The sequence below is a fragment of the Tyto alba genome, unplaced genomic scaffold (genome assembly GCF_018691265.1).
Source record: "Tyto alba isolate M040663 unplaced genomic scaffold, T.alba_DEE_v4.0 Super-Scaffold_2, whole genome shotgun sequence".
NCBI classification, from domain to species: Eukaryota; Metazoa; Chordata; class Aves; order Strigiformes; family Tytonidae; genus Tyto; species Tyto alba.
This window is the reverse complement of record NW_024881282.1, coordinates 27,279,923-27,294,239: the sequence shown is the minus strand read 5'-3', so window position 1 is coordinate 27,294,239 and position 14,317 is coordinate 27,279,923. Positions and strand designations below refer to the sequence as shown.

The 14,317-nt window shown below is 39.1% G+C and overlaps 1 protein-coding gene across 2 annotated transcripts in view; it reads left to right on the top strand.

Annotated features, from left to right (window-relative positions):
• Positions 1-13,626, top strand: part of TRPC4 (transient receptor potential cation channel subfamily C member 4) — a 156,066-nt gene extending 142,440 nt beyond the window's left edge. For both annotated transcript variants that reach the window (XM_032982900.2, XM_032982901.2), the window contains 3 exons: positions 6,296-6,337; positions 8,165-8,254; positions 11,063-13,626. In XM_032982900.2, coding sequence (XP_032838791.2) covers positions 6,296-6,337; positions 8,165-8,254; positions 11,063-11,779 — 849 coding nt within the window. In that variant the 3' untranslated portion in view covers positions 11,780-13,626. The remainder of the gene's footprint in view (positions 1-6,295; positions 6,338-8,164; positions 8,255-11,062) is intronic.
• Positions 13,627-14,317: the final 691 nt, after the last annotated feature.

The window sequence follows — 14,317 nt, the reverse complement described above, 5'->3', positions numbered from 1 at the left end:
ATAAATGCAGATACGAACAGGAGGAAAAATGTGAGATTTTGTTAGAAAGAGAAAATAAAAGGAGTGATGTACTTGTCTGTGTGGGGGAGTGGGCAATGCTTCTAGGCATTTGTTAAACATTTGGTAGAGATGATTAGCTAGTGTAAACTGATAGGATGATATTAAAATTAATGGAGTGATGCCAGTGTGTAGCAGCTAAGGGTCTGGAGTTGTTTAACACAATAACCCTGTTTGACTGAGACAGATCCATAATACCCTTGTACATCCCAGGAAAACCTTCAGGACAATATTTTCTGTCTGACTTTTCATCCAGGATAAGTTGTTTTTTTCTTTTCCTTTTTTTTCCCTCTCAGATTGCAGGTCTTGGAGTAAACTCATTTCTGGATCTGTGCAATAATAAAGAAAGAGGTAGGGTGCTCTCAGCCCTGTGCTGACTGGCATGGAGAGGAAAGGGGTTCAGAAAGATCACCCCCTGATTCCCGCAGCTGCCTCCTGCTGGCGTACATAAATACTGCCTTCTAGAAATCATCAGCTTGGGTTTTGGAAAAATGGTGCAGCAAAGGGTCAAAAGCCAGGGAGTCTAAACACAGAGCTGTTTAGGAATTTTTCTAAATAGAATTTTATTTTTTTTTAATTAAAAAAAAAATAAAATCTTTAAACCCCAAACTTTTTCATTAATATGTACCAGTTTCAAAAAAGCTTTTGTTGGGACAGACTTTTCAGGTTCAGAATGGAATTTATGTTGGGAGAGAGAAGGAGTAGGTGCCAAGTAAAGCAAATATCTTGGGCTAAGGGAGACCCAGGTTCATTTCTGTTTTCCGGTGGATATTTAATTGTTTACCCCAAGCATAACAGTTCTGACAGGAGAGATTTCCAACTCAAAATCATTAAGACCCTGGGTGGGAAAGGTGCTCTCTTGGGAGAACAAAATAGAAGGAGCTGAATCTGGCTTCCTTATGCTTTGAATGTGAACCACTAATTACTGAACTTTTGGAGAGTGGAGGACATAGGCGAAGGAGAGATGTAGGACATTTTTGGTTAACTTCTGTAGAGTAATTTTTTTCAAAAAATTGTTTGATGAGAGAAAGTGAAAATTCCAAAGTCTGTGAGACAATAGGGCCATACCCATTGCTAGTTTCCACTACCAAATAGGTACTTAGCTGCAAGTATAGCTGAAACTCCTCTGAAGCAGAGGGGTCAGCAGCAGAGCCATCATGGCAACAAGACTTCTAGCTGCCTGGAAGAAGTGAGTGGCTGTGGCTGACAAGGCAGATTCAGTCCAGACATCTGGGCATCTCATAAAACTACAAAGTTCTTCAGCTAGCTCCTCAGCTAGAACAGAAGCCCTTTAGGGCTATCTGTATTTGGAACAGTTATGCACTCAAGCTTCAAAATATGATAAGATGTGGATATGCACTATACACTCTGATTTCCACATTAGGAAAATCTGTCTAAACCCATCAGAGTGTGAGAGCCACTATTCACTCCCGTGGTCAGGTTTACACAGTTTGGGTAGATGTAAACCAGAAGCTATTACCTGGATTTTCCCCAAGAGGTTAGGTCATCAGAGAATGAATGGGCACACCATGGTGATCCCACAGTTTGCCCTGGGGGAATGTGCTGCTTTCTGGTTTTGAAAAACTTACTTCCATCACCTACAGGTCAACCTTGGGTTCCCAGAACTTTTTGAGTTGTCCTAACAAACTGCATCACAGTAGAACCTCTATGCCCTTTCAACTAAAGGGAAATGAAGAGTTTTCTCTGCCTTTTGTTCAGGAATCACAGATGACAGCTCTCTGACTCCAACTCACTGGAATCTCTCCTGTAATAACTGGCTTCAGAGCTACAAGATAAGCTTTGTTTGGACCAACTTGTTTTCACTGAGTCCTGCATTATGAATTCCGATTCCTTTCCTATGGCCAGTACTGGGAAAAAAACACTATAGACTCTGCTTCAGACTCATTTTCTTAAATTTGCTATATGGATGTATGAATGCCAGGTTGTCTGTAAGGCAGAACTCAAATTTCAAAACATTTTGTTCTGAAACATCTAAATGCTAACTTTCTTATTAGGAAGCTCTAATCAGTGGTGACGTACTATGGTGTTTTCCAGTAGAAAAAGCAAGTGTGCATCCAAAGTCTGAGTCAGTGCTCGAGGATACAAAACAGACGATATACAGAATGGAGTTGGCTTGTTAAAGCCAGCATTTTTCAAGGATCAAGCATGATAATCGCATAAGAAACCTCAGTACTAAAAAGCCAGGAATCATGAGCTAGGAATGACTCAAGGATGTATTAAATATGTCACCAAAAATTCACTGTAAAAATAAATATAAGTGTACACTTGGAAGTTCATTATATGCAGGCAGAACTTGTACAGAAAGGGTTCAGGGTCAGTATAGTTTACAACAGACATCCTAGTGAAAGGATTTATCTGGCTTATACGAAGAAGAAAAATGTTAGCAGAAATAAGTTTGTCTTGGTTGCTTGGGAGGATTATCTACAGTGACACTTCTAACAAAGCTAGCATGGGAAAGAACAGGATCTGCAGGGAAGTGAAGTGCCTCTGAAGAGAGCTGATTCATTTGCTTCTCCTTGGATGTCAATTCTGCAGTTCTGCCATCCTTTGTTGTACTGGGACAGCTGAAACAGTGAGTGGTAGAATTAAAGGGAGCTTTTCAAGAGACATGTTTTTTCTCCAAAGCAACATGCTGCCTATCCATGCTGATGGCAGCTTCTCTAGCCACAGCTATGGCTGAAGGAAGGCCAGGATGATTGCATGTGATTTACTAGTCCTTCAACTCTGCTATTAATCAGAGATATTCTATCTTTCAGATTTCAGCACATTTTTATTTTCTGTCATTTTGACATATCCCAGATATACAGCATTCTCTTTAGCTATTATCACAAAGTATCATCTACACTTAAAACTCTGAAATAATGGTGTGTGCTGCTCTTTATATATATGTGTGTATATATATCAGTTCTCTTAACTTTGTCAGATCACCTTTGCAAAAAACAGATTAGTAATATAATTCTGTTGATTAAGCTGAAATTTTCCAGACTGCCCAAGGCCTTTGGGTGTCTCAAGGCTACTCCTGTTGGCCATCTGAAATACACTGCTATTTTAAAAAAGAAGAGATATAAGAAAAGAAACTCCAGTCCCACTGGAATAAATTGTAATATTTCCCTCAAATTACATTCCACTTTATGTTTTATCAGTTGCCAAAAAGTGTTTTACTATAATTTCAAGGATTTCAGAGGAGAAAATGAAAAGGATTGTCAGGGATAACTTCAGTAATTTTTTTTTTTCTTGGTGCATCTGATGTTTAGATAGGCAGTTACCTCTTTTCTATGTATCCAGATTTTTATTCCATTTATCCGAGCAACCTACACAATAATTATTATAATTTGTCATAGAAAATGTTCTTTCCCCTTCTCCTATTCTTTGTTCTCCAAGTGGAGAATGATGCATCTCCTAAGTCAATATAAATATTCTGTATTTTCTCTGTAATGTGTGTTATTGAAAGTTGAGTGAAGAAATAACACCTGGAATGGAAATAAGTAATCTCAAGTGTCTGTTGCATAGTCAAGGAAGCCTCTTTCATGAGGACACCTCTTTATCAAGTTCTTACTCTTTTTATGGGATGCTTCTATTCACAATGAGGAATATATCGCATGACTTCAGACAATCTTTACATTTTCTGGAGCTTTGTCACTCAGAGGTTTGAGGTTAAATGTAGACGTTAAATTTGAACTCCTGCTTTATAAAAGTTACAGTTTTGATAAAACACTTCAAAAGAAGTAATTTAACATTATAAAATTTTTGACTGCTAAAGAGATTCTTCTTCCAAACAGTTCAAATTACTAGGAATTGCACAAGCAGGAAGACCAAAATTATTATCACTATTAATAGAACTACTATTAAAGCTTCTTAAAGGATATTAGTGTCTCCCTCAGAAAGGGATAAACGTAGCCCCTTCAATTTCATGATCTCGTACAACACTGTAATCAGAAGAGTGTTTATTCTCCTATTGCCGTTTTTAGTCAGATTTAACTTTTATCCTTTGTCAACCATAGTTTTCAACACTTCTTCATGCATATAGCACAATGGTTACCTGAAAGAAGTTTTGAACCACAAATTAGACTATGACCAGGTAGAGAAAAGCAGGCTGGCTGAGAACTAAATAAGAACAATATGAGTGTTAATGCCATTTTATTTATAGTGAACAGCTTGACTTTCAGATGTGTTTAAGCAAAGATTTATTTTGCTTTCAGAAGTAATCAAAAGGTGATTATGAACTGGAGACTGAATCTGAACATTTGAAGACGAGATAGGGAACTGATGGGGGTAGTAACCTTCATAGGTTATGTGCATGCATAATTCCCTGTGCAGTATGAATGTGTCTGTGTATAAAGGCACACCATTAAATGCATTCTTTTTCATCTTCTCAGTGGTATTGTTTGAAAACAATTGTTAAGCAGTAGAACAGTTCTGGACACGTTACTACACAAATAAATTTGTTTAAATAGTCATCCCAAATTGTGCTTGTTGACAATGCATTGAGTGGAAAAGCCACAGCCTCTGTTTCCTGGAGTTTCAGAATCAGTTGCCAAAAAAATGATAAACCTTATTTAGCTATTTCTTGTTATGGGTACAGAATTAAACCTATGCATTTATTTCACATTTCACTGTAAACTAAAGCAGAGCAGACAGCAACTGCAGAAGGTATCATGTGAGACAAGAATCAGCATTTGTTTTATTTCTAGGAGTTATTAGCTTTACCTGAACTGAAGTGCATTTCAATTACCCCTTGAAGTGTTTTTCCCTTTACCTGTGAGTCAGACCTGTCATTGAGAGCTCTCTTAGCCACGGACTCCCTTAGTACTCTCTCAGCAGGAATGATGAAACATCTCCATCGTGTGGTCAATTGTGAAAAATCAGAAATTTTTTTCTAAAAATCGGCTAAAGACAGGAGGTGGGAGGGTATCGGCCTTCCCAAGGCTGCCTTGCCCCGTCCGGCCCCAGTGGTGGGCAGGGTCACCCACCCCTCCACCCTTAAGCACAGAGAATTTCCATCTTCTCTTTGGATGAGGCATAGATACACAAACATGGTCTGACAAAATACTGAAGACAATATGCTTCTGTGTAAAGCCCTACCCCACAGAAGCTGTTCAGAGTGAGTAGAAAATGATGATTTTCCCCTTTGTATTATTTTTTGCCAAGCCCAAACACACAGCTATGGCATCCCTCAAATTAATTACAAACAAGAAATCAACCTGAAGTGTAAACTGATTCCTAGTATAGGGAAATTGTTAATCATAAATTGCCAATCGGTTTCATGTAAAAGAAGATGAAAAAATACATTATTGTGCCTGTCTCATTATGCAACTGAGGTCAATTTTAACAAGTCCCTTGGATGTCTTTTTATCCTGTTTTAAGATGCTGCAAGTGTTCTGTTTCGTAGAAATATAATCAGTGGTCATACACCTTCTTTTCTTGCCAGTAACAGATATAAGATGCCAAGTTAATACTATAAGTCTTTCTTTCACCAGTGAGGGATAATTAAGGTAGAGAATAGGGAGATGTGATTCAGTATGCTGTTGAGGACAACAATAATTCAAGGACTAGGAAATTCAGGCCTGTTTTTCCCCCTTCTCCTTCTGGACAGAACTTAGATACGGCAATATAATTAATGCAACCCTACCTCCTTATCAACACGGAACTCTGCATTGCAAACTAAGTTTCTTTCTTCTATACCCCTCTCTGAGACCAAGTGTTTTTAATAGGGAATTATGCAGGAAATTTTCTCTTTAATATGTTTTTATTGTGCAAGTTTTGATTAGCTCTGTCTTAAATGAGACGTTAGGAGCCATAGTGAGTATCTTGCTAACACCATGTTTATGTCAAGCTTTTCTCAACTCAGTAAAATATGTTTCAGTCAGTGCAAGTGAGTGACATGATCACATTGTTCCCTTTCTATCTCAGATCACTGACTTTGGGACTCTGCAAGTAGAGACCTGACTGCCCCACCACATCCATGCCAATGCTGGAATAGCAGCACATTAATGAAAATGTAGAAAATCCATTTTGCCCTCATAATAACAACATTCTTCCTTCTGTAAAGCTAATGACAAGCTTTGCTCTAGCACTGCCATTTTCAATGGACTTTGAACCATGTCTCTCAGCTTGCTAGATGCCACATATTGCACAGACCTGCTGTTTTGCTATGCTATAAGTATTTTAATATCAGTCAGGGATTCATGGGTTTTTGTTCTTTTCTTTTCTTTTTCAGAGGCGTGCAGCTGACAATCTGAGAAGACATCATCAATACCAGGTATAGGCCCACGTTTATGCCTCCAACACCTATTCATGAGGGAGAAAAAGGAAGAATTAAATGAGAAAGCAGAAAAAAAAAAAAAAAAAAAGAGAAAAAAAAAACCCAGCACAAAATGCATACTTATTTCATCCTCAGCAAATGACCATGGTATTTTTTGGTGTTCCAACAACAGCATGTGAGAAGTAGGGTTGTCTACTTTTGGGGTGCAAAAGCATATTTCCTAGTGCGATAATATACTAACCAGTATTTTGCCCACTATAACATGGATTGCCTTTAAAAAAGCAAACACATAGTCCCACCTCCCTGATGGTATCCATCAGGACCATATGTGCAGTTCACTGACATGCTCCATCAGAATCTGCTCTCCATCTCTCCGGCTCTGGTCCCCAGTAGACAACTGCCTGTCTCTTAATAACCCCTCTGCCTAGATTCCCAGTAAGCTCTTCTTCTTCATCCTCCCTCCTTCAGCTTCTGATTTTTCAAGATTATTGTAGCACAAGGAATAATTTTCAGATTTATTTTTGTTTTGTTAAAAGGGCTGTAAGTTAAACAAGATGTGGGGTGTATGCTTGTAGGTTTCGTAATGAATGGATTCCATATGGGAAATAACTAGGTAAACTAGGAACTTTCCAACCTGAAAAAAGAAACAGCTGTGGGAAGTACAACATAAAATTGTGGGGAAGGTGAACACAGAGCAGCTGTTTACCATCTATCCACAAACTGAATACCAGACATGTAGTAAACTGTATTAGTAAGGCTGTAGGCAGAACTTTGAGAGAAGTGATTATTCTCCTCCAGCCCACACTTGTAAGACTGTATCTGGAGCAGTGTGTCCTGTTTTGGGCCCCCCATTACAAGGCAGATGTTAACAAACTGGAAGAAATCCAGCAAAGGGCCACCTTAACAAACTGGAAGAAATCCAGTAAAGGGCCACCAAGACGGTTAGAGGGCTGACATAAAAGGAGAAGCTCAGATTTCAGCCTGGAGGAGGTTAAGGGGAATCTAATTGCTGTCTTCAATAACAAAGTGGGTGGTTAGAGAGAAGAGGGAGCCAGATTTTTCTTGAAGGTGCACAGCAAAAGAATAGGAGTCAAAGGACATAAGTTGCAGGAAGGGAAATTCTGTAAGGAAAATCATCATCGTGGTGAGGGTAATAAAGAATTGGAAGTTGCTCAGGGAGACTGCAGCATCTTCACCCTTGGAGTTATTCAGGACTTGACTAGACATAGCCTGGAGCTGGATCAGAATGGTTCCAGGCATCTCTTTCAACCTAAATAATTTTAGGATTCTTAGAAGTAGAAGGCAACAATGGACACTATCAGAAAGCAGGTTAAAAATAAACAAAAACCCAAATGGAATCTTATTCCAACTATACTGTGGAATTCATTGTCAGAGGATCTGTGGATGCTGAAAGTTTACATGAGTTCAAAATACATAGGAAAACCTGTCACAGCCCATTAAACTTAGAGCTATCATTTCTGATTCAGAAAGTCTTATATCGTGGGAGGCTTGGGAAAGTGTAGCTGGAAATAAAATTATACAACCACACTAGACTTACACTCCTCATGAGGGATCAGCAACTTCTCACTGTCAGACTGCATGTTACTGACATGAGACATACCTTTGATCAAACTCAGTACAACCCTTCTCAGGATAATTGATATCAGCACTTTCTATTGAAAAGCAGAACAAATTTTCAACCAGATATAAGGTGTGTGCATTTTTTGCCATGTTCCTAAAGCACAAAGAAGTCCAATTAGGCCCAGGGGGTGTAAGTTTAGTAACAAATACCAAGAAAGCTAACACAATATTTTATCTTTTTAGGAGGTTATGAGAAATCTGGTTAAGAGATATGTTGCAGCAATGATAAGAGATGCCAAAACTGAGGAAGGACTGACAGAAGAAAATTTTAAGGTATGCACTTATTTATATGCTTATAGGTGTTTTAGTAAGATCTTGTAAGACTGTGAAGCATATTTCTCACACTCACCAGTTGTTCAGGTAGCATATAACTTGCTTCCTAGAGCAGTGTCTGTGTCCTGATGGACCACACACAGATAGCATTCTACATGGACTCCAACAAGTCTCCTTTCTTTAGCTGGAGCAATAATCAGTTTTATCATCTAGTTTGAATTGTGACCGTGTAAGGGGACGCCACAGTGGGACTAAGTGTGTGTAACAACATATCTGCTAAAACATTGTGCAAATTGCTTCAGCACCTTAGGAAATACAATTTTTCTTCTACAGAGTACTGTTGTGCATTTATTTGTATACAGAACATATTTTATATGATTCAAAAGAAGGAAAAATTAAATAAGCAGTCAAATATTAAAATCCTTGACACAGATGAACAGGGCCATATATATCACAATGCTTGTATCTATCACTGTGTATTTCTAGCATCAAACATATTTGTTACTATTCGTGCCTCAAACTCTGAACATTCAAAATTATATTAGTCTGCCCCAGCTTACACATACAGAAGATACAGCCAGAGCCTGAACTACTTCCTTTATTATTCCTTCATTCAGATCATCCTGAGTGCCATCACACGGCATGTACAGGACAACCAGGTGATGAGGCCCAGTCAGCATGGGTATAGGAAAGGCAGGTCCTATTTGACTAACCTGATCTTCTTCTATGACAAGGTGATCCATTTAGTGGATGAGGGAAAGGCTGTGGATGTTGTCTACCTGGACTTTAGTAAAGTTTTTGACATTTTCCCACATCGTTCGCCTGGAAAAACTGGCTGCTCATGACTTGGATTGGTGTACTCTTCACTGGGTAAAAAACTGGCTGGATGGCTGGCCCCAAAGATTTGTGGTGAATAGAATTAAATGCAGTTGGCAGCCAGTCACAAGTGGTGTTCCTTAGGGCTTGGTATTGGAGCCAGTTCTATCTAATATCTTTATCAAACATCTGTTTGAGGGGATTGAGTGCATCCTCATGAAGTTTGCAGATGACACCAAGTTGGGTGGGAGTGTTGATCTGATCTACAGACAAATCTGGACAGGCTGGATTGATGGGCTGAGGCCAATTGTATGAGATTCAACAAGGCCAAGTGCCAGGTCCTAGACTGGGGTCACAACAACCTCATGCAACACTACAGGCTTGGAGGAGAGTGGCTAGAAAACTGCCTGGAGGAAAAGGACCTGGGAGCGCTGGTTGACAGACGGCTGATTATGAGCCAGCAGTGTGCCCAGGTGGCCAAGAAAGCCAATAGCATCCTGGCTTGTATCAGAAATAGTGAGGCCATCAGGACTAGGGGAGTGATTGTCCCCCTGTACTCAGCACTAGTGAGGCCACACCTGGAACACTGTGTTCCGTTTTGGACCCTTTATTACAAGGAAGACATTGAGGTGCTGGAGTGTGTCAAGGGGCAGCAAAGCTGGTGAAGGGTCTAGAGCACAAGTCTTATAAGTGGTTGAGGGAATTGGGGCTGTTTAGTCTGGAGAAGAGGCGACTGAGGGAAGACCTCATGGCTCTCTACAACAAACCTGAAAGGAGGTTGTAGGGAGGTGCGTGTCTGTCTCTTTTCCCAAGTAAAAAGTGATAGGATAAGAGGAAACATCCTCAAGTTGTACCAGGGGAGGTTTAGATTGGATATCAGGAAAAATTTCTTCACTGAAAGGGTTAACAAGCTGTCGTGGTTTGAGCCTGGTTGGCAGCCAAACACCACACAGCCACTCACCCACCCTTCCCTCCTGACCTGGGAATTGGGGAGGGAATTGGAGGGGTAAATGGAGACTCACAGGTTGAGATAGAAACAGTTTAATAATGGTAATAAAATGAATACAATGACAGTAATAGAAAATATAAATGGGCAGTGCACAGTGCAATTGCTCACCACCTGCTGACCAATACCCAGCCCGTTCCCGGCTAGTGATCCCAAAATACCAAGATTCTGCAATTGCAATCCCAGAAGTGGAAGAGAGCCCCTTCTCGACCACCCCTCCTTTATATAGTGGGCATGACGTTCCATGATATGGAATCTTTCATTAGCCAGCTTGGGTCTGGTGCTCTGGCCATGCTCCCTCCCTGCTTCTTGTGCACTTGTGCAGTGGCAGGACATGCGGAGTTGGAGAGTCCTTGAAGTCTCAGCAGCAGATGAAAACATCAGTGTGCTATCAGCATAACCTAACCTAAACATTAGTTTTACAGTTGGACTTGATGATCTTAAAGGTCTTTTTGAACCCAAATGATTCTATGATTCTATGAATAACCCTTTAGAGAAAATTAAGCTAGTTGCTAAATTTTAAGTGGAAATGCACGAAGACTTACCTGCACTGCTGCTCACAAGGAAGTGTGCACACGTTTGCCCTGTGCATGCTTGTGTCCCTGTGTGTGTGTAAGGGACGGTGTTAAGAGCTGATCAAAATGCTGTTATTATGATGGGATAATATTGTCTAGCAGATTGGCTGTAGGTCTTCAAGTTGTCCATGCTCCTTCCTCCACCACAGTTGGTGATTTCGATGAGTAGTCTAGGCTAAGGCACATTTAATTTGATAAAATTGCTGAATTTTCCATCTCACCTGGAAGACCCATTAGACAGTCTGCAGAGCACCTTGAAGATACCAGGTATTATCTGGATGGTGAAGTTTATTACTGATCCCTAGCATATTTCTTTTTTTTTTTCCTTTTTTTTTTTTTTTTTTAATTACAAGAGGAAAAGTCAAATTAGCTTTCATGCTCTGATATTTCCTCTTTCTTCCTAATTTTTAGGAGTTAAAACAAGATATTTCCAGCTTCCGTTTTGAAGTTCTGGGTTTGTTAAAAGGAAGCAAGCTGTCTAATTTGCAGACTGCAAAGATGAACAAAGATGTTACCTCTCTGTCAGAAAATGAAGAAAATAGTGAGAGTAAAGGAAACAAGAAAGGAAAGAAAAAGACCTTCAGCCTTTTTGACATAACAACAATGATTCACCCACGATCAGCCACTATTGCCTCTGAAGCACATAATGTAAGCAATGGCTCAGCAATGATGGTGTCCGAGTCCACTAAGGAGAAACAAAAGCGTGTTAATTTTGTAACAGACATAAAAAATTTTGGGTTGTTTCACAGACGATCAAAAACAAACTCTGTGGAGCAGAGTACAAATAAAATATACACCGTTTCTGAAGAAGTTTCCCGTCAACAGGCAGAAGAACGATGTGAGAAAACTGCTGAACTGGAAGAGGGAGAGCTGACCATGAACTGTGAATTAAACATCCAAAGTCCTGATGAAAAATGCATGTTAGATGAGTCACAAAATAATGGTGACACTTCAGATTCACAGGAAGAGGGAAGCATTTGTGCTTCAGAAACAGAGAAAATAGAGTTACAGAACTCAGATCCAGCCACACTGCAGGACCAGCCAGACAAGGAGTTGGACATTAGCATTGACTGTGATGGGAAACAGGAAACAATTGATCAGGGTGATTATGTGATAACAAGGTTGTGATGCTTACAGAAGGAAGCATTTACAAATATATATATTTTGCATAGTGCTTGGGGGGGTGGGGTGGGGCAATTATATTAGCAAATGCAGAATTACACTTTATAGTACTCAACTGTGGCACATGATCTTGTAGCATAGTAGTCAAGAGAAAGATAATATGGGGGCCTTCTGTTTTGTAGCCTGCTTTAGCTTTCACAATTTGTTTTACTTTTTTTAATAAATGGAAGCATCTTGTATTCTTGTACTGTTGCAATAACCCACAGAAACTTTTTAGCTCTTTTTGAATTACAACAAATGCAATTTCTCTCATATGATAGTTGACTCCTATGATAAATATTTTTCTATGCAAATAAAAAGTAGCTTAAGAGACTTGTAAGCCTTTAACTTTGTAGGTTCTTAAAAGATTCTGGGCACCATAATAACCATAAGTGGCTCCTGTCAGCATAATTCATGTCAAGCTATTAGAGTCGTTTATTTAAATTGCTAGAAACTTGATTTGTTTCACAAGCTATACAGAATCAAAAGATAAAATATATTCTTTTATTTTTTGAAGGAATATGGATACCTGTAAATTATGAAAGATCAATCTATTGATTATTTAATTACAGCTTGTTCCTCCCAGCAAGAGGATTATCCCTGTCCTCATCTCATTGTTAGAAATGCATTTATGGGATTTGAAGACTGTAAAAAATGTTTCTTATAGTAAAATATCTGTGGCTTGCTAAAAACTGATGATGGATTAGTTGATGGAAATCTGTAACCACAACAGCTGCTGCTTCTTCAACCACTTATTTTTTCAAATGTGGACAACCTATGCACTTTAATATTCAACTGCTTATTAGCTTTTGCCTTCACAATACACCCATATTTGCAAAAAGAAAGATACTTCAGGAATAAACAAGCATATGATGATCCCTTGAGTACCTGGAGAAATATGGCAATTTGTTGAGAAGTTTTTAAAGGCAAGCCTTTAGAGAGTTTCTTTGACAATTTCAGAGTTTGGGGGAACCTGACTGGAGGTTTTATAAAAAAATACTTAGACATTTAAATGTATAAAGAAAACCTAATAGTATTTTTCATAACTGATGAGTGACATTGTCTTAGTCAAAACCAGTATTTTTAAAATTAAACAGTATGTTTCTTTTTAATCAGTGACTGGTGTCCTACATTATTAAAAATGTAATTTCACAACTGACCTAAGAATGACCACCCTCAAACTCTCAGCACTATCCTTCTCCTCTCTTGGAAACACATAGATATAACACATCAGTGTGGGCATTTCTTTCTTAACTTCCCTAGCCCTGCTATAATAGATTTTGTAGTTGATATTAGCCTGTATTAAGGAACCTCCAGATGCATAGAGAACACTTACATATCAGATGGAATCCATCGCACTTAACTCCCACCTTGTAGGACCTGACCTAAAGCCATACCATTCTGGATTTAAATGATCCTGGTACTGAACTGAGTTTTGAAAATCCAGACAAACCCCTCTAATCTCTATACTTATAGGTGAGTTTTCCAGCTCTACTTTATAAATTTGCTACTCTCTCTGAGTTCACATATTGAAAGCTTCCTTCCTGAGCATCCATCTGTGTCATGGCACCTAAGAGTGAATTAGTTGAACCAGAAGGAAAAATATGAGCAGTAATTGGAAAATCATTTGTATAAGTTTGCAGCAATGCATTCAAACCACATTTGATTGCTAGGATATGGTTGATTTCCATCTTGGCCTCTTGACTTCTCTGTGGACCCCCTCTCGTTCACGTCTCTCTCCTTGTCCACCTTTAGATTGTGAGCTCCTCGGGGCAGGGCCTGTAGCTTTTCTGTTTGGAAAGCACCTGAATTATTATAAGCATAAAAAGAAATAAATAATAATAATAATGGTGGAATACCTTCATATCATTCTTACTAGGTCAACTCTTTTAGAGAGTTCTCTTTTCTACTGTAACATTTGTGCTAAGAATGACATTAAAGCCAATGTGTCACATGTTGTCAAAAAGTTCTCTATATCCCAGTTAACAGTCCTTCACCACCACTGATTTCACTTTCTCAATCTTTATCATGTTTTGTAACACCTTGGAGTCCTAAGATTATCACCCATTCATTAGCCAAATTCAAAACAAACAGTCCTGGCTCCAAAGAGCTTGCAATGCATTCTGGCCACATGGTTTCATTCCAGACAAGTTATGCCTGAGCAGGGCATTTATAATGCCACCAGCACCATTATCAGAACAAGTTAACTAGCACAGGTCTGCATATTATTCTGCCACCATAAGATCCTGTTTTTCCTGTGCATGAAGTTCCCAACAGGGCAAAACCAAAGAGCAGTTAACCTGAAACATCAGCTGTGCTGTCACATTATGACCCCAGTGGGCTGGGAGTCAGTCTAAGTCTTGTAATAGATACAAGACAGAACAGCAAAGGCAGCACATGTGGGGAAGATACTTGGGCATAGGACCATGCCATCATATTGCATAGTAATAGGTGGTCAGTCTTTTGCTGTCTCATTTCTTTCTTTTACACCCAAATATCAAAATG